The sequence below is a fragment of the Macrosteles quadrilineatus genome, unplaced genomic scaffold, assembly GCF_028750875.1.
Source record: "Macrosteles quadrilineatus isolate MER2022 unplaced genomic scaffold, UCM_ALF_1.0 Scaffold_47__1_contigs__length_942521, whole genome shotgun sequence".
NCBI lineage: Eukaryota > Metazoa > Arthropoda > Insecta > Hemiptera > Cicadellidae > Macrosteles > Macrosteles quadrilineatus.
In genome coordinates, this window is record NW_026542640.1 from 623183 (window position 1) to 647688 (window position 24506).

A 24506-nucleotide genomic window follows, 5' to 3' on the forward strand; every position below is an offset into this window, starting at 1 on the left:
TTGCATTTCTTCAGTTGAAAAAAATTTAAGCTAGACCTATTTAGTTTGCTTACTTATCCAAAATATTCATATATTTAGATTTATAATCCACAGTTAATGTGATTGGGCATTCAAAGAACTTGTAAAGATTATAAACACTTAGGTAGCCTACGCAGTTTTTTAATGGGAATTATAAAAGCATTATTTTATATTCTTGAGTGTGGCGGATTGCGTGAAAATGTAATAACATATTTTGTTCTTACCATCTACGCAATCAGGGGTGATACTTCACTACGGCCGTTTCGGAGATAACTCCATCATCAGGTGCGTAGTGGTACACTAAACTATGGTCTTGTTACACTTAATACGAAAAGTCTTCATTTCTATTGCATCAGGGGTTGAATAAATACTTAACCCTTATTTCAGTGCTAGGCCAATAATTCATATTTTGTAAGACTAAATTTATTTATTTTGTTGTCACTATTTTATTAATTAGGCTAATTTTGAATAATAACACAATAAGAAAATATATAAGAAAGATAAATCCCGCTATTTTTAGTAAACATTAAATAAAACTTAGTTTTTGTTGTAATTTTCCTAGTTTTCCTATAAATTTTTATGTTCTGATAGCATTATTTGAAACCAAAATCTCATAAAATCAAAAGACATATAGTTTACAATGTAATATTGTATTTAACCTTGATTTAGTTGGACGAGGTTATCGTAATATAGCCATTTTAGGGAAACTAATGTTTTGCAGCAAAGTCTCAGGAACACATTTATGATCACTGTTGTGTTTAAACTAAAAGATTGCATCTAAATAGTCCGTGACTAACTGGTGCTGCTACCTAGTAACGCATTGAACAACCATCTGCAGTGCCATCTGTTTGCAAACGGTGGCGACAGCTTAAATACCGGGTTTTGACTCCTCAGTCTTCAAGCACAGATAGCCGAGAAGGCTAGGGCGTGTGTCACTTGGCCAGTGGCATTCGTCTGCTCGGGTTCGAATCCCGTCCTGTGTGGCAAATAGTTGGTGACCTGTGTGTTTGTAGCGATATACTACAACCACTGGGGCATAGTGAGGTGTTCATAATCCTTGGTTTAGACATACACCTCGAAATCATCGGATTGGGCGAATCTTTTAGCTAAGTGGTTGTTAGTGTACCTATCCTATGAACATGCAGGTCACCAATGGCCGTTTTGCTATTTTTTGTTAAAATAACCTTCCTCTCTATATCCCTTAGAGATTTTTTAAAACAACGATATATCGTTTCATAGCACTGAAAGGGTTAACATATAAAAGCAGGACGGACACTTTGGGGACGTCGGTTTAACTCGAAAACCAGTTATCCGGACTGGCCTCGGCAGTATAAGAGGGAGTCTACTGTATCCTGATGATTTCTGCTGTGGTAGTGCTTCCTGCAGAACTGATCATAAAAGGGGGAGGGGGCTCTTTACAGGTTAAAATGTGTGATTTGGATCAATTTTGTACTGAAATGAGTTTAGAAGCAGCAGCGGTCTTTATCGAGGATTTTAAATTCATTTTTGTTTTAGTCTACCACTCCCCTTCAACCTGTGGTTTTTCTTGAAAATTTTGATAAATTATTATCTCATCTCTCTCGTTGGACTAATTATGTTTTAATTGTTGGAGGAGATTTAAATTAAAATTTTGACTTGACTACCTCTCTAAACAATTTCTTAATATACTCCACCAGCACAATTTTCACTTCCTAAATCACTACCCCACTCGAGGCAACAATTGCCTGGACAACGTAGTAACAAACTGTAATAAAAATGCAATCATAAACTGTAAAGTTTTTGGTCTTCTATTAAATATAACGGATCAGTTGCCGAAGGCCTAAATCCTGGAAGGTCTAACTAGACCTTCGACACACATTTTGCAGTTTGTACTTGTTGATGAGGGTCTAAACGGGCAGTATGTCGAAGGTCTAAATCCCGGAAGGTCTAAAAGTACAGTCAATGCAGAAAACTCACCCACTGATACTGTTTTAGACCTTGCGGGATTTAGACCTTGGGTACACAACCTATATTTTGTAAATAAATGTTTATAAAAAATGAGAGTTGCTGAAGGTCTAAGTCCCGGCAGGTCTAAAAGTGCGAGTGTCGGAAGGTCTAAAATGCTAGTCCCGGAAGGTTTAAAATGCTAGTGTCAGAAGGTCTAGAATGCGAGTGTCGGAAGGTCTAAAAATACAGGAATTGCGTCGCCAGAGTTGAAGGCTGATACCGCATTGACCAGAGTTAAATTCGTATTTTGAAAGAACGCCTGTTCTTCTAAGCCGTGCTAAGTTATGTAATTGTTTAATGCGTAGTACATAGATAGCTTGTAAACATTGTATTAGTTCGATTTGTATATAATATAAATAGAGATAATTTTAATTATAATATCTCCATTGTACTCGTAATAACGTGCTAGCGAATTAATAGACGTGAGAGTTACTAAAACTATCACAGAGAATAATTACAACTCTACAAGTTGTTGCGTTATTGACTGTGTGTAGCCTTCAACTCTGGCGACGCAATGCCCAAATTTTTAGACCTTCCGGGATTTAGACCTTCCGACACTCGCATTTTAGACCTTCAGAGACTAGCATTTTTGACCTTCAGAGACTCGTATTTTAGACCTTCCGGGACTCACATTTTAGACCTTTTGGGACTTAGACCTTCAGCAACTCTCATTTTATGAACATTTATCTATAAAATATAGTTTGTGTGTCCAAGGTCTAAAACAGTATCAGTGGATGAGTTTTCTGCATTGACTGTACTTTTAGTCCTTCCTGGATTTAGAGCTTCGACATACTGCCCGTTTAGACACCCTCAGCACCCTCAGCACTGCAAAATGTGTGTCGAAGACCTTCAGCAACACTCCCAATATAACTATGAATTTGGGAAAAAATTGCGTTAATCAATATGCTGCTAAACTTCTTTTCTAAAGTAATTTTGCCAAGAGATTCGGTAGGTGTGTTAGTGGTTAAGCTTGGTACTTATGATTGGACAAATGTGCTTCATTGTATAAATCCAAAAGCAGAAAATATTATTTTAGAAAGTTTTTCAAAGGCCAGGCACACATAGGCGATTTTGAGTCTAACAACAGTTGCCCGACTAAAATGTTCACCATTGTTTTAAATTGGAGTGCGCACACCAATGAAACAGTCTAGGGACAGTCGCACAACTGTTGCATCCGATGTTCCCGGACCCAATTTGCCAGAGACAGCTCTGCGACTCAATTGTCGCGGGACTGTTGCTCCAGGTTTGGTATCCATTGAAACAAGTGTAGACGCACACACATGTGACTAAATTGTCGCTGTGTCGCTCAGTCTCACCCCAGGAATTCAGCTACTCGCGGCCAGAACTGTCACTTAATAGTGTTTGCTCTCTTTTTGTTGTGTGAAGTTTTTTTGAAAATTACTTAAATATGAATGTCTGCGATGAGGATGTCAAACAATTAATTGATGAAGTTGAGAAGAGGCCGCCTTTATATTTAAAGTGATTGAAAGACTCTTCGGATATTAATTTGAAGAAGACGTTTTGGAATGAGGTTTTCTTGGCAGTTACTTAAGATTGGAACAACCTAACACAAGAGGATAAAATCAAAGATCACAACTTCAACAACAAAACACATACTACGGCTGTATAATTGAAATCCATTCGGTACTCTGTTAACGAATGTAATGTCCAACTTACGTCTTAAGACTTTAGATTGACGACTAAAAAGCTGCCTGTGTGCGCACTCCAGCTCCACTGTCGCTAGACTTCAGAGTCTCCGAGTGGGTTGCGCAACAGTCCCCCAATTAGTTGGGCAACTGTTGCTAGACTCAAAATTGCCTGTGTGCCCCTGGCCAAAGTTTTAAAAGATAACAATTTTTATTTTTCTAAAGTAATACAAATTCAAACAGAAAAATCCCCAAAAAATAATATTGATTGGTGTAAAAGTGAGTTGAGCAGTATGAAAGAATGATTGATCTTCCTAGATAGAAAAATAAAAAATACCCCCACCGCAGCAAACCTGCATATTAAGCGAATTTCCATTTGCCTGATTGGATTTACACTAAAATATCTCCTTAAAAATATCACATTTATTCCTTATTTAAATATAATTAGTTTAACGAGTACTTAGGTTTGCTGCAACAGGGAGGGTAAAAGTGTTTTTTTTTTTGTAAAATGTTAATAGTGTGGTAAGAAATAAATGCATTTTCAAAATTTGATCAAAATATGTTCATAAACACGCAAACTACAACAGTTTACTTATTCTCCATAGGAATTTTGAATTTAAATTTTTTTGGAATTTTCTCCGTAACCATTAGGCGCACAATAAAGCTTCAATATACTAAATTATTTGTTTTTAAGCTCTAAGCCAAAGTGTTTCAAACGAAAAAGAACAAGTGTATAATGGGTAGAAAAATCAACACAAGCATTCAATTAAGAATGCCAAAATAAAACATAAAACAAATATCATAGAAAAAGTAATAACAAATGCTAAACTGCTTGGCAAGTCATTAAAACCAGTAGAAATTCTTTAATCAATTCAAAAACACCCTAAATATCTCCTGATATTTTCAATCCCTTTTTAATTGAATCAGCTGAAAACATAAAAAAAGAGAATTGTTAGTAATGCTTACAGTTCAAAAGATTTTATATATATTCAATCTTTGATTTTAGAATATAAAGATTTTATTTATTATTACTAAATACATTTTAAGAAAGGACATTATATAATATTAGGCTATAAGAAGAATGACAAAGCACCTGTGCATTCATCTATAACCTCTGTACGTTTATGTGCTAATAAAAATGATTTGTTTTGATTTGATTTGATTTGTTCAGCTGAATTCTTCTTTTGAAAATAACAACTTCTTAAGTGTTTTGCAATTTGGATTCAGAAAGGGTAAGTGTACATCAGACGCAATAGAGAAATTTATTAATGAGGTACTAATGGTCTTTGAGAGGAAGTCACTTGCTCAGGCTACATTCTGAGACCTGAGTAAGGCTTTTGATTGTGTGGACATGATGACCTAATAAAAAAATTAACTTTTTACGGTATCAACGGAACTCCACTTTCTTTTTTTTTCAAGTAATACTCAATAGAACACAAAATGTCAATATTATTGGAGAATGGTCCCAAGAATTAAAAATAAAATATGGCGTGCCTCAGGGGTTTGTTCTAGGTCCTCTGTTATTTTTAATTTGTATTATCGACCTCCCAGAATGTATAACTAGTAAAACTTATTTGTATGCAGATGATACAACATTTTTAAATATTAGTCCCGATCTTAAACAACTTAAAGAGTTAGCTCAAAACTCAATTAATGCTTCCTCTATCTGGTTTGAATCTAATGGCTTCCTCTTAAATAAAGATGAAACTAAAAAAATTGTTTTTGGCCTTAGACCGTGCGAATTAAATACGTTGGATTGCTATGTAGACAATGTTAAATCTCTTGCTATTTATCTGGTTAAGACTCTTTCTTGGGGACCTCATATCGATAACATAAGTTCTATGCTTTCAAGGGTAATTTGTCTTATGACTAAACTAATACATTGTATAGATCAAAATTATAGTAAAACAGCCTGCTTTGCTTATTTTAAATCCATTTTTAAGATATAATATTATCTTTTACGGAAATTGCAGTAGGATAGAAGAAATTTTAGTCTTACAAAAGAAGTTGGTTAGTTAGAATTATATCTTATGAACCCCTAGAGGAATACTGAAAACCCCTGTTCATTCAGCTACAAATTCCAACACTGATTAACATTTATTTATTTGACTCTGTATCATATATTCTAAAAAATCCAAACTTAATCAAACAAAATTCTCATGTTCATAGTACAAGGAATAAAAACCTTGCTACCATAGACTTTTTCAGACTGTCTAAAACTCTTAAAAGCCATATTGTAATCTCACTAAAAAAAATATACAACATGCTAATACATTTAATAAAAAAAATCCTTAAAATATTTTAAAAAATAAATTCTACAGATGGCTTTTGAACAACCCCTTCTATTCTCTAAATGATTTTTTTGAAATGCCTGGTATTAATTTTTAAGTAGTGTTAACAAATTGACCAAAGTACTGTTGGATTTTGTTGGTTATGGGGTTTAATCACTTCCATTATTCTAAATGCCACACATTTTTCTTATGAATAAGATTATTCAATTGTAATGTTTAAAATATGTATTGTAGCATGTCTTATTTTGTCTAGTTAGCTATATTGTATTTATTAACTGACTATGTTATAACTTTAGCTGTTTTATGACATTGTCAATAATTTGTAAAAATTCAAAGGACAACATATAGGCATATTCTTATCTCAAAAATCCTTTCGGGCTCCGCCCCAGTGGCTCTGTAGTTTCCCATGTTAACCTTATGAGAATTCAAAATTTAAAAGGAATTAAAGAATTTTGTCAGCTGTTTCGACTAAACAAGTTGGTTCTATGATATTCAAAATACCCCCGCCGCAGCAAACCTGCAGACTAAGCGAATTTCCATTTGACTGATTTGATTTACACTGAAATGTCTACTTAAAAATATAACATTTATTCCCGATTTAAATAGAATTAGTTTAACAAGTACTTAGGTTTGCTGCATCAGGGAGGTAAAACTGTTTTTTTTATGTTAATAGTTAGTAAGAAATAAATACATTTTTAAAATTTGATCAAAATAAGTTCATAAACAAGCAAACTACAACAGTTTACTTATTCTCCATAAGAATAACATGGGAATTTTAAATTTACAATTTTTTGGAATTTTCTCCGTAGCCATTAGGCGCATAATAACGCTTCAATATACTAAATTATTTGTTTTTTTAAGCTCTACAAAATGGTTTGGAAAGAAATTGCTAAATTTTATGTTTTTTGGGTAATAAATGCGAAAAACCTATTTTTACCCCATAAAACCCCCCGTAAACCCCCGTTCCCATGGTCCGATCATGCTGGATCGCGAACTCGTTCGAATAAACGTAGGTTTACACGTTTGTACCGAATTTCATCAAAATCGGATCATTTTTGCTCGAGTTATCGTGCTAACGGACACACATATATATATATATATAAATATATAAATAAATATACAGGGTGATTGATATAAGTGTGCCAGCCGTTTTATTCGAAAACCATAAGAGATATCAAAAAAAGTTAAATGGTTAGTGCCTTGGACTTTTTATTTAAAAAATTGTAGTAAAGTCTAAAAAATTATTTTAGCCGCCATTCTTCCAATATGGCCGCCAACTTTGATTTTTCTTAAGGAACACTCTGTATTTTATGATGTATTCTGGTAGAAAATGTAATTTTAAGACGATTTTATTCTTGTGATTTTTTTCATAAACCTAACCGTTTCAAAGATAATAATGGTTTAAGTTGTGAAATTTTGAATGGTTTTCGAATAAAACAGCTGGCATGCTTGGTAGGCCTGTATCGAAACTCCTTCTCATGCAAAAATTTCAAAACTTTAACCATTATTATCTTTGAAACGGTTAGGTTTATGAAAAAAATTACAAGGATAAAATCGTCTTAAAATCACATTTTCTACCAGAATACATCATAAAATACAGGATGTTCTTTAAGAAAAATCAAAGTTGGCGGCCATATTGGAAAAATGGCGGCTAAAATAATTTTTTGACTTGACTACAATTTTTAAAATAAAAAATCCAAGGCACTTACCATTTAACTTTTTTTGATATCTCTTATAGTTTTCGAATAAAACGGCTGGCACACTTATATCAATCACCCTGTATATATATATGAATTTGAACGGATGGTGTTTTTGGCCTCTAGGGACCTCGAAACGAAAAAAAAAATCGGTCCCGCGTCCAGATCTTACCATGAGTACTACGGTAATAGCTTATTCCCTATATGGGAAATTCGCTAAAAGTTATAAAAGTTATAGAGTTTACCAAAAGGGTGCAGCACTATTATTTTTTTTTGCATTTATGACAACAGCTAATTTGAACAACAAAGTATCAACAAAAAGCTGTGATACACAATGAGTACAGTCAGGATTGTTTGCAGTTATGTTTTTGTTTTGAATTTAATAAATAATTTATGATATTGTGCGAATGTTTGATAATTTACTTTTTTCTACTGTTTAGTTGCAGCGGTAGAACATTTTGCCTATGGTAGACATGTTATACTGTACTAAGGAATACCGTAAATTTAAAGAACCAAATTTTCCCAAACCGTGTCCCCCCCATTGCAAACGCAGAGCATGAGTCACAAGGACGGGTACTCTTCTAGAATGGAATAATTGTAAGTGACAACCGACAAATATTTATAAAACACTACTAACGAATATTTTCCGAGAAATAATAGGAAAAGTTCTATGGAACAGTTAGGACATACACTCAGAGAGAAAATACATACTAATATAGGTATCAATGCAGCTTCCACTTCCTATGAAAGGTCAGTGATCTGTGGAAAAGACCCATATTATGCCAAACAATGCCATATTGGCCAAGTTATGTAAGGTGCTTCCGCAATAGGACAAGAACAACATGCTAAGGAACCTGAGACCGATTTGTGTAAATCAAATCAGAAATGTGAGTTTTACATATTGGCGAGTTTCTTCGATCAAAGGGAAAAGCAGGATAATTGGATTCGCTAAAGCATAAATATAAAATTTCTTATTATTTTTCGGCATATGAGCACTGACTCACTGAGGCACTGAGCTCAAATGAAGTGTAATTCTAAGATCAATGTTTAACCTTTTTATCCAGAACTAGGGCTCTGCATCCTGAATCTCAATCATCCCTCATCCTAGCTTATTTTACTAGTGGTTGAATGCCATTGAGAAAGAGCTTCACTTTCGGGAAGATGGGGCACGTTGCTCCAGTGTGGGAAATATGTAGCACAAAATCTTGAGTTGATAATAGAGATGTGCATTGATTAGTAAGAAGGTTTGATCTTAAGCTAAGCTGGTCTAAATATTACAAAGAGTATTTCAGCATTTTCAGGTTCAAGATAGTGGAATAAACTTTATCTATACACATAAATCATTAGTTTTATTTCAGAAATGACATAGCTCGTAGTTTTTCTTCCAAATATCTGTATGTATACATAAAATAAAACAAAAATAGACTTGATGGAAAATATCAGAGCACCTTATTGGGTACCTATTAAATAACAATTTCATTATTTTATTTGAAACACTATTAGTTACGAGTTATGAATATTTGGGCTATCCAAAATCAAAGCACTATAAAATTGAACCTCATTTAGTAAAAAAAATATAGGTAACAATATAGGTTTTTTTTTTACCTCAGTCTGTCGTCCACATTTTCATCAACACATTGCTGACTAGTTTAGTTGTAATCACATCTTTGTCAAAGCTTGCATCAGGTAAGAACATGAAAATAAGTAAATATAAAAAACCCAACACGAAATTTTTATACTGTAATACGGCACAATCTAAAATATCACTATCATTACTAATTGGTGTTGGCAGCGGCAGTTGACTGCAGTTATTTACTTCAATGTTTTATTTTGCAAGCTTTGACAAAGCTGTTCTTGCAACTAAACTAGTCAACATTCTGTTGATGAAAAATCTTGAAAGGAAACCAAAGACCATTATAAAATGAATTGTTACTAAATTATAACCAAGATTTTCCCTAAATACCTTCATGTAGTTCCAATTCGTCTTCAGATTGCGATCCACAGTATTATTTATATAGGAAGATAAATATAGATACTATATGTTAAATATAGTATTATATTTTTAATTTTTTATGTTTTTAAAATATTTATTTTACCAATCCACAGTACAGCATTAATTTTTTTAAATAAAGGGCAACATTGGAGCGATTGTAATTAGTTCCGGTACCTCTAGATAGTTGGGTAGAAGTATCACAATGGAGGTAATAAACAACAATAAGCTCTGGCTGAGATCATTCCTCTGTCCAAGTTGAGCAACTTGGCAAGTGTGCGGGAGGGACTTAGCAAGTTGCATGCAGGGACAGAGGAGTGTAGGGAACAACACAGTCACGACAACAAACACATTACGGAAGGCAAGAACCCTGCTGCTTAAAATGCCTGGTTCTGGCTCCTCTCCAATTGTTCACTTAAAACAATGATAATATTTAATGATAACAATGAAGATTTTGCTGTTGTTCTACATTTTTCCATAGCAGGTGCTGAATTTTCATAGTATGAGTTTAAGCTTCATGCAAGCTTTAATCCTAATAAGATTTTTCTAACTATTTTATCCTCGAGCATAACTATGTTAGTGTTATTCAACTACCAGCTGTATTTATGATCTTTTATTTGATATCAGATGTTATAAAGAACGTAAATAAACATTCCTAAGACAAACCATATGAAATAGCAGGGATGTAATGTATACATAGTAAAACCTCTATTAACTGCACCCTGTAAAAACTGGAACTCTGGTTTACCCAAACCATAATTCATCCACAACAAATTCAAATCAATTGGAAAATGGACTATGCAAGAATTGAATGCCAGAAGAATTATTGGCAACTGCTGTGAAGATATAGTTCAGAAAATAATTGTCGATCATATTAAGAAATAGATTTTGTGTATACACTAATCAATGGTAGATTTTAAGATTACAGAAAGTCAAATCTACTGTTGAAGATCTATCTGAACCAAAATAGCTTGTAATCAAAACCACTGATTAACAGAAAAAAGAGGTTATGGTGAATGGACTTGGGATATTTATTTAGGTTAGTCCGAGTTAAACTGTATACTATTCTGTGAACCTGAAGTTGCTGTCAGCTACATGGGTGTGTCCAGGGGTCTTGGAAATGAGGGTGCCGAACCTTTCAGGGGGTTTAGGGGGTTATGGAAACCCCCATACAAAAGGAGATTTGTCCGCCAGAAAATCTTTAAAAAAGGACTGTAATAGCCAGATTTTAACGACCTGTAACACTTTTTTACATCTTAAAAACATTAAATGAACTCGTATCAAATCAAATAAAAACAAATCAATTTAGTCATCAAAAAAATTCATAATACAGAGGATGAAAAATGAAACCGTATAGGTAGGTAGTTTAAGTATGTTAATTAAACGCATCGGAGCCACTTATATTTTGTACTAAGTAGCCTAATTTGTTTCCACCCCTCAACTTATCTGAGATAAAAGTCATAAACTAGTCGAGTAAATCCGTACGAGAACCCTAAAAAAAATGCTTTAAAATATTTTATTGGTTATTTTGACTTAGAATTATGTTTATTTACCAGGAAAAAATTCTAATTAAATCGGAATCTCGGAAGTCCAAAATTCAAGATGGCGTCCGAGATTTTGGTCAAATGTGTCCGTTAGCACAATAACTCAAGCAAAAATGATCAGATTTCAATGAAAATTGGTACAAACGTGTAAACCTACATTTATTTGAACGAGTTCGTGAACCAGCATGATCGGACCATGGGAACAGGGGTTTATGGGGGGTTTTATGGGGTAAAAATTGATTTTTCCCATTTTTGACCATAAAAACATAAAATTTTGAATTTATTTCAAAACCATTTTAGGGCTCAAAAAAACAAACAATTTAGAAAATTGAAGCGTTGTCATGCGCCTAATAATTACGGAGAAAATTCCAAAAAATTGTAAATTTTAAATTCCCATGTTATTCTTACGGAGAATAAGAAAACTTGTTGTAGTTAGCCTGTTTATGAATATATTTTTATCAAATTTGGAAAATGCATTTGTTTCATACTAAACTATTTAACATTTAACTAAAAACACTTTTTTACCCTCCCTGTCATAGTAAACCTAAGTACTAGTAAAACTAGTGCTATTTAAATAGGGAATAAATGTGATATTTTTAATGTGATATTTTGGTGTAAATTCAATCAGGCAAATGGAAATTCGCTTAGTCTGCAGGATTGCTGCGGTGGGGGTATTTTAATTTATGAGTATTTTTTGCTTGAAAAATCCATTAATAGGTCTTAAAATAAAGATCACAAGCTAAAATTCAACATACATATTTTATTTACTTAAAGATCTATAAATTCTTGAATAAAAAAAAAAAATAGGAGTACTCATAAGGTTAACATGGGAAATTCCAGAGCCACTGGGATGGAGCCCGAAAGAATTTTTTAGATAAGAACAGGCCCACTTTTATAAACGGGCAGACTGGGCATATGCCCAGGGGCGCCAGAGGTTTGGGGGCGCCCACCAGGTGCCCCTTAACCACCGCCCGCCCGCACTAGGAAAAAAAGGGGGCGCTGCTTTTGGGTTTGCCCAGGGCTCCACTGGCCCTTAACACGGCCCTGGAAAAGAATAGGCTTGTATATTAATCGGGAATCTGAGCTTTCATAAAGCCACATTTCAGCCCAATCCGACCAGTAGGTAATGCGTGATTGAACATCAAACAAACAAACTTTCACATTTATAATATTAGTATGATAGTCACACTTTCTTGTCGTTAGTAGTAGAGCATTATAAAAAATAATAATTCATCATTCTCATCAAGTTCTACACTGTTATGATTACTTAACAAATTGTCACATTGTTCCCCAAGCTGGTAAAGTCCACAAACTGTAGTACAAGGTAACCCATACTTTGTTGCAGGAATATTGCAAATTCTTGCAGCCAGTAGAGTAGTTGCAGTGAACCATTCTTAAAAGAATCTCTGGAGCAGCACTTTGGGTCATCGAGTTGTTTTTATTGTTTATTTTTTTTTTCCAGCAGAGCATCTCAACATAATTTTTTTTAACATTTATTGAAAAAACTTTTCAAATGAATAATAATTCTTTTGCAGCAGATGATTCACTAGTTTTATAAAATAATTTTGGTTTATTTTACTTTTTAATTCGGTAGGAAAATGATTGAAAAATTTTGATCCCATCAAGGTTTCCTTTTTTTAGTTTTTTTCATAGAAGCTGATATTGATAAATTTATATCATTTTTATTTCTAGTTTCATATGAATGGACATTTTTTCTAATTTCCAAACTTTGTAGTTGATTTTTAACGCACATAACACTATATTTATTGATCAGACAGTCAAAATGTGTAGTTTTGAAAATTTATCTTTTACAGTTATTCGTTTCTCTAAGTATAGCATGGTTCTTATAGCATTTTTGGAGTTTCAGAACTGTATCTAAATTTTTTGGACGTTCCTTCATAGATTGGAGGCCAGACCATAAGAAAAAATATTTTTATTTTAGAATGTCCAGGTTACATTAGTGACACATGCCTCAAAACATATAACCCTGAAGAAAGTTTTTGTATTATGATTTGTGTATATTTAAGATTTGGGTTTAGGGTAAGCCCAAAAATTGAGTATGCTTAAGATCTCCTATTTTTTACGGGGTAAAAATGGGATTTTCTCATTTTTCACCGTAAAAAGTTGCATTTTATTTCCAAACCATTTTGAAGAGATCATAAAAACAAATAATTTAGTATACAGAAGCGTTGTTGTATGCCTAACGGTTACGGAGAAAATAAAAAAGTGTACATTTTAAATTACCATGTTATTCTTATGGAGAATAAATGAAGTGTTATAGCTTGCTTGTCTATGGATGGACATATTTTAGTGAAATTTGGAAATTTTTTTACTTCTTACTCAGCTATAAATATTTCAATAAAAAATACACGTTGTCTTCCTTGTAGCGACAAACCTTAGTACACATTCTTTTAATTATATTTAAATAGGAAATAAATCTGACAATTTTAAGGGAATAATTTTGTGGAATTCCAGCCAAGTAGATGGAAATTCGCTTAGTCTGCAGGTTTTCTGCGGCGGGGGTATTTCGAGATAATACAAATTCACAGGTTTTTACCAAATTTGGTCTTAATTGGAGGACAAGAAGAAATTTTACGGAAAAAATAATGAGGTTTATTATTTTTTTTTAATTTCTGGACGCCATATTGAATAACCCGATTTCCGAGAGTCCGATTTTATTAGACTTTTAGTATATTATTTCACGTACTTAATGGAAATGTAAACCATCAAAAAATCTTTTAAAGCAATTTTTTTAAGGTTAAGGGGTTTTATTTATATCTTGACTAGACTAAACCTTTATCAAATGAAGTGGTACTGTTGAATTTTGATTATAATACCATTGGCGGATGTGAAACTATATTACACAACAGATGTATTTCGAACCTATTCTCCTTCTTTGCATCCTCTTACCGATGCAAAGCACGGGTACAGCTGCTAGTATATATAAAAAATCTATGCATGCAGATGGTTTTTTTTTTTGCCTCTGGGAACATCAAAATGAAAAAGTAAATCGGTCCCGGGTCTAGGTCTCATCACGAGACCTAAGGTAATAGCTTACATGGGAATTTTGCCCAAAATTCCCTATAAGGTAATTTGGCAAAAAGAAATCGGCCAAAAATCACAAACGTGATTTTTGTTTGTCATACCTAACTTTTTTTACCATTGCTGTAAAAGGAACTTTGTTAGCTAATGTTTAACTAAATGAAATGGCTGCATATTCTTCTTTGTTAGTTTTCAAAAGTAAAAGAGTTCACGGCGAATCTCTGTTTTGTTAATTTTATGTTTATATGTTGTTTCTACTTTTTACAATGGCAACAGCAAATGTTTCTCACAAACAAAACACCTCTGTCTTTATGTCCGACCCTCCAAAATATGATTTTGTAATTTATTCTTCAGATCTATGAAGCCCAAGTCGTCCACATAATTTCATTTAACCATAGTTCATCTATCTTAAACAACTTGATTTCAGTAAGTTTTCAGGTCAGTTCACAGTAAGAGTTATAAAATAAAATGCCAGGGTGGTTGTGCTTTGATTGTCAAACTGTACCAATATGAATGCTTCCAGAAAACTCATTATAAGGCTCAACTCTTACAGTTTTCTTGAAAAGCTTGAGTCGAGCTGAGTACTGAAATACTCGCTAAAAATACTTGAACACTCCAGTAGTCTACTCGCTTACCCCTAATATAAATAAATATAGTAGATCCCCTATCAACCGACCTTGTATTAACTGATAATCGGATTATCCGCCTTCGATCGTAAAATAATACAGTTTGTTTTAACCGACCTTGCTTTAAGAGCAGTTCGGTTTAACCGCCGCTTTCTAGGAATCTCGGCATTTCACGCTGGGCGATGAGAACCGAACCATATGCTTATCTCCACAGGTTATGACTAAGAATAACTTATTTTGTATTGATCACAAAACATATAGCATAGCCTATTGTCAGTTTGTTATCATCGTTCGTAGCTCGAGCAGATCTGATCTGATTTGTTATCTGTGCGGAAAAATTTTTAACATCATAAAGTGCGTTACGATTTTGAGAACTGATTATCTTATCGCTGGAGTAAAAAAAAAACCCAACTTGTAGGGAGGGCAGGGAAGGGGGATTAACAACTCCAAGGTCAAGATAGTTTTTGTGCCTCGAGCCTCCAGTGAGAGGCTATAAATAAACATCCTGTCTTGTAACAAAATGGTTGCTTGTATCTTTAATTTCGACAAAAGGTTCTGTACTGTATTACGATGTATTTGGAAAGCATCAATTAATACATTACAGTACTAAAGTTATTAAAATAGGAATTTTTATTGACTCTTGCCTAGGATTATAATATATTCCACTGAAAGTAGGCCTATTTGACTTAACCGTGTTTTGTGTTTATTTGTGACTTTTCTATCAATACGAAAAAGGAGAAAAGAGTAGTTTATTTTATAAATAATGCAAGTATGACTTCAAAATAATGATTATATAATTCCAAATGAATAGCACTTCATTATGTTATGATTTTAGGGATTGCCCGTTTTAACCGACCTTTTGAGTTTTCTGACCTAGGTCCGGCCCAATCATTAGGGTTGGTTAAGAGGAAGTCTACTGTAAAGACGTCTACACTATCACAAATTTTCTGTACTTTGGCCCCCCTTGTAACTTTACCAATCATTTTTTTTTACATTAAATATTAATAAGAAGATACATTTAACAGGTGGTATGAGAAATCCGGGAATTATGTGAAATTGGCCAATTCATACAACATAAAGAGTGCTCAAAGCATTTATAATAATAAGATGGATTGCAGAACAATATTATTTTATTATTACTCATTAAGTAGGGGACACTACTGAACGTGCATTTTAACCAAAATATAATGAAGGATGGAGTTATATATGCCTTGGGTAGCTTTGTTATTTACTAAAGTCAGTTGTTTCTTTAGCCAGGCCCAATCAACGACAGCTGAGCCCACTTTCTATCATATCCAATAACATTAACTTTACAGGTAGTTTTTCATAAGGACTAGTTCATTAGAGAGTTCCTCTTTGACGTAAAAACGTAACCCCTCTGCCCCCTTTTGCAAAACCACAGACTGAAAGGATTTTTAGATGGACACACATTTAAAAATATTGAATACAAAATTCATTATTTAATTCACCTGTTTTCCAGATAAGTTATATATTGTAGTTAAGTTATTATTTTGCAGTTACTAATATAAATTTTAAGATAAAATAACAAAAGAAGTTAAGCTAATCAAACTTAAGCTTAAGCTTAACTTAAGCTTATCAAATTTAAGTAAAGCTTTTGACACGGTTCCTTTTGATATCCTAACTAACAAACTACGTTTTTATGGCATCACTAATGATGCCATGCTTCTAATTTCTTCGTATTTATGTAATAGACTTCAATTGGTATCAATTAAAAATAAATGTTCTAAAACTGAAAAAGTTGAAACCGGTGTTCCTCAGGGCTCTGTACTAGGGCCATTTTTCTTTAACGTCTACATTAATGATCTTCCTATAAATATAAATACACAATCTGTTATATGATACAACTTTACTCGCTAACCATTCTAATTTAACAACCCTGCGCTTAATTAGTCAAGAGGCTGAACATAGAGCATATGATTGGTTTTCTGCAAACAGACTATCTTGTAATTCAGTTAAATCACAATATATAACAATCAGTCTTAAAACAGAGGTAAAATTTTAATCAGTTAAACTTTTAGGATTTAATTTGGATTCAAAATTAAATTGGTCATCACACATAAAATTTGTTTGTAACAAAATTTCAAGAGTGAGGTGCTTGCTGTGGAAACTTAAGGATTTTGTTAGTCAAGAATATTTAAGATTGGCGTATTTTGGACTCTTTCAATCACACATACTATATGGTCTTATTTTGTGGGGCCACTCTCCACATGTTAATGACATCCTTTTACTCCAGAAAAAGGCGGTTCGAAGCATTGCTGGAGAATGCTCAGATACACATTGTAAACCTCTTTTCATTAATTTCAGGATACCAACCATGGTAAATCTTTATATATTCCAAATTCTAATATATACAAAGTCAAACTTAGATCAATTCTCTTTCCGAAAAGACGTACACAATCACTATACAAGAGGTAGGGATAAAATAGATACGAGTATATTGCAGCACAGATTGGCAAAAACCAAACATTCACATAAATTAAATTGTATAATGTTTTTTAATAAGCTGCCTGAAGAAGCAAAATTAGTTTCTTACAGTATTTTTAAAAATAAACTGCATGACTGGATTGTTAAAAATCCCTTTTACAAAATTGAAGATTTTTTAAGTTGTGAAATAAATATTACATTTTGAAGAGTAAGTTGAAATAAAGCTTTTATTTTCATGTAAGTGGCTATTTAAATTTAGATATTTTGTACTGTAAACACTGAATCACCTTGTAACTACGTATAACAATGACGTGTCCTATTTCTTTTATAAAGATCAATGGAAATAAATATTTCTTATTCTTATTCTTAGTGGAAAGACTATAATTTAAGGTACATACCTTCACGTCCACAGTTCATAAATGAATGGTCAAACCCACTACATGTTTCGCCTATACATAGGCATTGTCAAGTGGTCCTTCAAGAACGTTTCGTCCATTGTAGACTCGTCAAAAAACATTTAAATAAATACATAAAACACGATACATTGTACGAAACATTTAACACTTAGTAGGCCTACTATTTACCGGTCGCAGTACGGAGGCAGACTGGCTGGAATTACGTAACCCCGACCCCTTCTCCGTTATCAGTCATACTGCAAAGGTCAAACTGTTCCTGTCTATTGTTGTGAGCTATTATGGCGTTAAAAATTGAATGAGATTTATTTGAAGTTTAGCTGGTCATTTAAAATATGGTTTTTATTACGGATGTCTTGGAAACTTTTATAGATTTCGAATTGTTCTAGAGAGTCTAATTTGTTACCTTTGTTACAAATGTGAAGGATTTCCAGGCTATTGTCAATTACATCCACGGTGTGATTATTATCCAATAAATGTTGGGCAAAAGTGGATTTTTGTTTGTCTGCTCTGGGGTCGGGGCGATGTTCTTTGTGCCGTTGGGTGAAGGTCCTGCCAGTTTGTCCAATATAAAAATCAGGACAATCCATGCATTTTAGTTTGTAGACCCCAGATTTTTCAAGCTTATTTTCATCGGTAACTTTATTTGACAGAGATTTTATTGTCTTATTTGTGGTCCTGAAGTTTAATTGAAGCCCATGATTCTTTAAAACTTTGTTGAGCCCATTGTGAGCTATGTGGCTGTATTCTATACAAATGTATTTCTTCTCGGGTTCATCTGATACGGGTTCATTTGGTTTGTTCTTTAATTTCGTTACTATTTTATCTATGATGCTTGGTTTGTATCCATTGGAGGTAGCAATATGTTTAATTATGTTCAGTTCTTTGTTGTAGTTGTCAGGTGAAAGCGGAAATTTTGAGTAGCCTCTAAACTAGGCTATTGTAGGCGGCAAGTTTTTGAGAAATAGGATGGTATGAAGTGGCGTGTATTGTTTGGCTTGAAGTCGTGGGTTTTCTATAAATACTGAAGTTTAGTTTACTATTATCCTTCTCAATAGTCATATCTAGAAAATTGATCTTATTATTGACTTCTGTTTCTATTGTGAACTGTAGTTTGGGCGCGATGTTGTTTAGGTAGTTCAATAATAAGTTTAGTTGTCGAGTATTACCATTAAACAACATAATGGTGTCGTCAACATAACGGTTGTAAAGGGTGATCCTGTTTCTGTATTTATTAGATTCGGAGAAAATGAAGTTGTTTTCAATGTGATTTAGATAAATATCAGATAGTATTCCAGATAACGGGGAACCCGTTAGTGACGATTAGTGTCCACGATTAGTGGAAAGGCAAAAAGTGGCCAATATCAATGGGTCTCGAGTAACAATGAGCTGATTAGTTTAGAGTTAATATCTTAAGAAATATAGAGACAATTTATTGGATGATTCATTAAAAACTTACTCTACAGATATATAGTAGTGTTCTTGTTCATGATTTACCAAAATAGCACATATGACAAATTTGAGTCAAACTTCCCTACCCAACAGTCTGTTTTGATGTGAACTAAATTTTGTATAGAGTTCTTAGAATTCAGTACACAAACTTTGTTTCATATTTTGATACAATTCATCCACTACTAACTGTGAGATTGTGTTAAAAAAGTATGGTTTTGATTTTGTATACCGTAATAGTAGTTTTGATATGATAATTTACTGATATTAATTAATATCTTGAAATACAAACCACTAATTAAAGAAGATTTAGCTAATAAGGTATGTGTTTTAGATTAAAAATTATTCAAACCTAAAAGCACATTATTGACAAAAAAATTATTGACTAATATTCAACAAATAATATCCAAATGTACGAGAGTTGACCTAAAGTGAGGTCTCCATCAAAACCCCATTGCAGCCAAGCAAGCTAGGTAAAAATCTTAAAGACAAAGGTTATGTTCCTCACTCTAGTCATAATATCTACAAATTCTGTGAAATAAAAGTCCCACTCTTGCCTAGTATAAATTGCGTTCTGTGATTAGGTGTCTGTAAGAAGGTGACCAATCCCTGACTATTTTTTTTGACTGGGCTATATGACAGCGACAAGGCTAATCATACCACATGGGTGGGGACTGCCTAGAATAGTAGTGGATGGTGTGAGGAACACGACGTTGGTCTGAGGTTTGATCTAACTTGCTTGGCTGCGTTGGGGGCTCGATGGAGACCTTTATTTACGAGCAAACCTTGTAGATAAAAAGTTCCCAGATTATAAGTGAAAAAGGTGGCAAAATTTTATGGTTTACAAACTCATAGCCAAACATTTCAATATATTCGTCCTAATTAAAAAAAATATTGCATATTCAAAGCTTACAAACATGTAAAACAACAATTAAAAAATATAATATATGCATATGCATGCCTTTAGGAAGCCGCAAAATGAATGGTTTTTAACTCATGTCTACTATGTTAAACATTACCAAAAACTGTAATGTCTTCTTCTCCATAAGGGAAATTCAGTAAAAACTTATGGAGTAATAGTATACATCTCTCATACGTATTTATTTTAAATTACCAATTAAAAAAAACTACCAGAATTTAAATATAGATCACCAGTTGTTGCATGCTTTTTAAGAACAATTATTGTCCATTACACATTGTTACAATAATTAGCTCATGCAAGTTTATATTATGAGTAGGTCAAATGATTAACATTTAAAGGTCATAGTTTACAAATGTAAGTACTAGGGTATGAAGGAAATCCCTCAAATGATCTTTCAAAACAGAAATAATCATACAATTTCTCCGGGATGGTTGCTACATGATGTTAATGAATCTTTCTGCTTACTTGTAGGATAGAGGGGGCCTTCATTAATCTTCAATATATTGTTCATAAACATCTGTACTTAATTTTATGAATAAAGATACAGTAAATAAAGTGAGTAAGGACACGGTATGTGAAGAAATGTGTGTACTTTTGTACTCTGATCGAAAGCAACATTCAAATAGTAAATTTTACTATACTCAGTAACTGTAATTTTGAAGAAAAAACTTATTCTTTGTTTATGAAACAGACAATGGGAAACATTCGTTATTTTCAACACCACCCTGCTCACATTTTCTCCAAGAGTTACACAAACATTTACATTCCTACTAAATGTGAGCCAGGCAAACATAAAAAAAAAACATTTAGTACAATTATAACATAAGGGTAACAGTGTTCTTGCCTTCAACGTGATAGGAGAGCTTTTGTATAACATATACATACCTTTCCTTCGATCCCGTGGATCTATTCTAGGAGGTAAGCCTTCTCTTGGCGGAGGTGGAGGGCCCCTAGCTCCAGGGCCGTGACCCCTGTCGGAGGGTGCAGGCCTGCTGCCCCCTCCTCTGGAGCCACCGGCTGGACCTCGGCCTGGCCCTGCTCCATTGGTAAAGTCTGGTGGCGCCTCTGTCAGGAAGTTAGAAGGGACCAGCCCTCGCACTCCGTCCAACTCTCCCATATAGAAACCATCATCATCCATTTCCCCGTAGACGTAGATGATGTTCCCGGTTTGGAAAGACAACTCCACCTGCAGTATAATGAACACAACACTAGACCCTCCTCTGACACTTGGATTGCATCTCATGGTTGGATGCCATTTTAGTATGGAGAAAATAAAAATGTTGATGTAATCAATAAAAGAATTTCTATTTAAGTATAATCAACAACATATTGAAGCTAAAAATCTGTTGATAATTTCTTTTCTGCAAAAATCTTACTTTGCTTGACCGAACAGTTAAATAAACTAGTGTGTGTCTCTAGCTAAAAATCTAGGATAGCAGCATGACATTTAGCCCCGCTTACAATAGTATCTCACTAATGATGTAAATGATGCCACATTAGCGAGCTCTCTGAATTATTAATCTTGTTCCTAACAAGTGGTGGAGGGGGATAATAAGTTCAGTGTTGTGATTGTCCTTGAATTGGTGATGTCCACCCATTTTACTGAATCTATTTTTATAGGGAAAGAGTGTAAACTTTCGGACACCATGGGGAACATTGCATTCCCCCGGCAAAACAAATGTGGGAGCAAGTGATTTCACTTGACTCAATAGAACTAGGAACCTGCATTGTTTGTAACACAGCAGCAAACTAGAATCCCTTGGATTTTGAAACTTGGCTTTAGTGTGGTTTGCGAGTTATATGACGGGTCGGGAACGGGAACAACCCCTTGAAGTAAGATAGAAAATCAATGGAACTTGTAACCATGTCAGATCACCCTATGTAGAGGTGTAACTCAAGGCTCGGTCCTGGGACCCGTCATCATTACTGTTTACGTTCAACCTTCCTGGGCACACAGAAATTTTCAGCAAGGCAATTATGTATGCAGATGACACTGTCTCAATATCATCCAACAAAAATATTGAAGAGCTTGAACTAGTAAAAAAAATATTATTTATCTTCCTCAACCTTGCCATCGAATGCTGTTTTGGTAACGAACTAGTGTTCAACCAAAGCAAAACCAAGCAGCTTATTACATGAAAAAAGACAAAGAAGCTGTATTAAAATCCAGGCTCCCAAAACTTTAAACTGTTGATTCCAGTACACACCTGGAAATCGTAATAGTTACAACCTCCAGTGGGAGGTTGTTTGTAGGATCAAGTTGACACCCTCTGCACAGTTAAAAGTGAAATTTGGCACTACAGTCGACTCCCTCTTATCCGGACTCCTCAGGACTGAGGCCAGTCTGGATAACGGGTTTTCCGGTTAAACGGACGTCCCCAAAAACTCGTTAAAACAGACTGTTTACTGAGATATTCAACTTAAATTTAGGAGATCATTGTATTTACACACGTGATCACTGGTCTCAAATATTTTCCACGAGAACAGTAGTTTCAGTACTGCCCCCTTCCTGCCGATCTAGTCCAGTTAAACCAACTTGCTGATACAAATTGTCCGGTTAAAAGTGTCCTGATAAGAGGGAGTCTACTGTATTGTAGTTTTGAAAATAATGTTTCGCTAACTTTTTAATTATCATAGAACGCAACTCACCTCGGCATCCACATTGGGCGAGAGCTCCTGAGGATCGTAGTCGTAGAGGGCAATCATCTTCTTAACTGGCATGTTGGCGTAGATATCGCCCCAGCGATCTCTGGATCTGCTCCCCCCCTCTCTGGCCACGTTGCCACCCTCAAACCCTTGCTGTTAATATACATATACAATGTCATAGAACGAAATAAATACTGTGGTATACATTATACAAGAAAAGAATACCATATACTTGTCTAATTATAAGATATAACAGGATAACATTTTTCACTTACTGCCCAGCTCTAGTCAATGATATTACAAAATCATGGGACTAGAAGGCCTTGGATGGGAACTGGGAACCAATAGAAATGCTTAAAATTTTTCAATATGTTATGTAGAGTTGATTACCCGAAACAATCAGGAATTGGGGATGTTGGGATAACTGTTTTTTTGTATAGTAGTAGGTCATTGACAGAAGAAATCAGATTCAATATTTTAACTTTGATTGATAGCATCCATTTTTTCCCCAGATGTTTGCTGTTTTCATGGTTTTTTATGTAAACTCCTATCTTAATTGTTAATTACACAAAAATCTAGAGATAGCTTCAAATTTCTTTCTAATACGTTAGCTGCCAGAGGCCTATTTTAAAATTTTCGGCGTAATAACAACTTTTACTGTTATTTATATTTCGATATTTCTACTTTATTTTTGTTTATATTACACTAATACAACAAGATATACTTTATAACTGTTAAAATAAATGTTTGAAAATCTGTGACTGATCGGGTTGGCAGCGATATTTTTCAACGAATATTCATTGAAAAAAATCGCTGCCGGCCCGATCGGTTGCACGTTTATACCGGCGTATATTTCGTTTAGAGGTTGGCAGCGCGTCAGCTGTTCCCACGCAAAGGCTCTTGGTCAATTTTTTCGCTGATCTGTAATGTTCCCGCCATCAGTTTCGCGCCTTTATGTCGGTATGTCTGAGTCTAGGCCTACCTGGAGCTGTTGTTCGTGTTGTGTTTTCTGTCTAAGTTTGGTTCGTTGTATTATGTTAGTTCAATATGGGTGATAATCTAGGCAGTGATGATATACTGCATGATATACAATTTTACACCTGAACTTCAAGACCCCTGACATAAAGAACCAGCCAAACTTTTAAAAACTGATATAATTTTTAACCTGAACCTCAAGATTCCTGACATAAAGAACCAGCCAAAATTTTCAAAACTGATATAATTTTACACTTGAACTTCAAGACCCCTGACATAAAGAACCAGCCAAACTTTTCAAAACTGATACAATTTTACACCTGAACTATGTCGAAGAACAAAACAAAAGTTTCAAAATATCCGTGTGGTGAATGCAACATCGGTGTAAAATATTCCAGTATAAAATGTACTGGTCCCTGCAACTGCTGGTTTCATAGTGGGTGTGTCAATATCACAGAAAAACAATTAAAAAACCTTTCTAAAGAAGACATTTCCCTATGGAGGTGTAACAATTGTAGTGATCTTTCCCTCACCTCTGGAAAGCCAGCGTTACAACTGAAAGAAGACCAAACTCCCACACCCCCAAATCAAATATCCTCTGAAAGTCAGGGTAACAAAATGGGTGAGGTAGAAAACAAAATACTAGAACTAGAAAACTCAGAAGATCCCGATTTAGAAACTTCTCTAACACTTGCAGCAGAAGTTGGAAACGCACTTCTAGCACAAAATAGCAAACTAAGAGAAGAAGTACTCAACCTGACTCAACAAAACTCGAGTCTGGCCCAGAAACTAACAAACATACAAACCATCGACATC

At 34.2% G+C, this 24506-nt stretch overlaps 1 protein-coding gene across 20 annotated transcripts in view; it reads right to left on the reverse strand.

Moving 5' to 3' along the window:
• The window catches only part of LOC129005957 (RIMS-binding protein 2-like), a 245772-nt gene that overhangs the window by 18986 nt on the left and 202280 nt on the right, over positions 1–24506 (reverse strand). For all 20 annotated transcript variants that reach the window (XM_054435014.1, XM_054435013.1, XM_054435010.1 and 17 more), the window contains 2 exons: positions 22719–22868; positions 20955–21255 (listed from right to left, as the gene is read on the reverse strand). In XM_054435014.1, coding sequence (XP_054290989.1) covers positions 20955–21255; positions 22719–22868 — 451 coding nt within the window. The remainder of the gene's footprint in view (positions 1–20954; positions 21256–22718; positions 22869–24506) is intronic.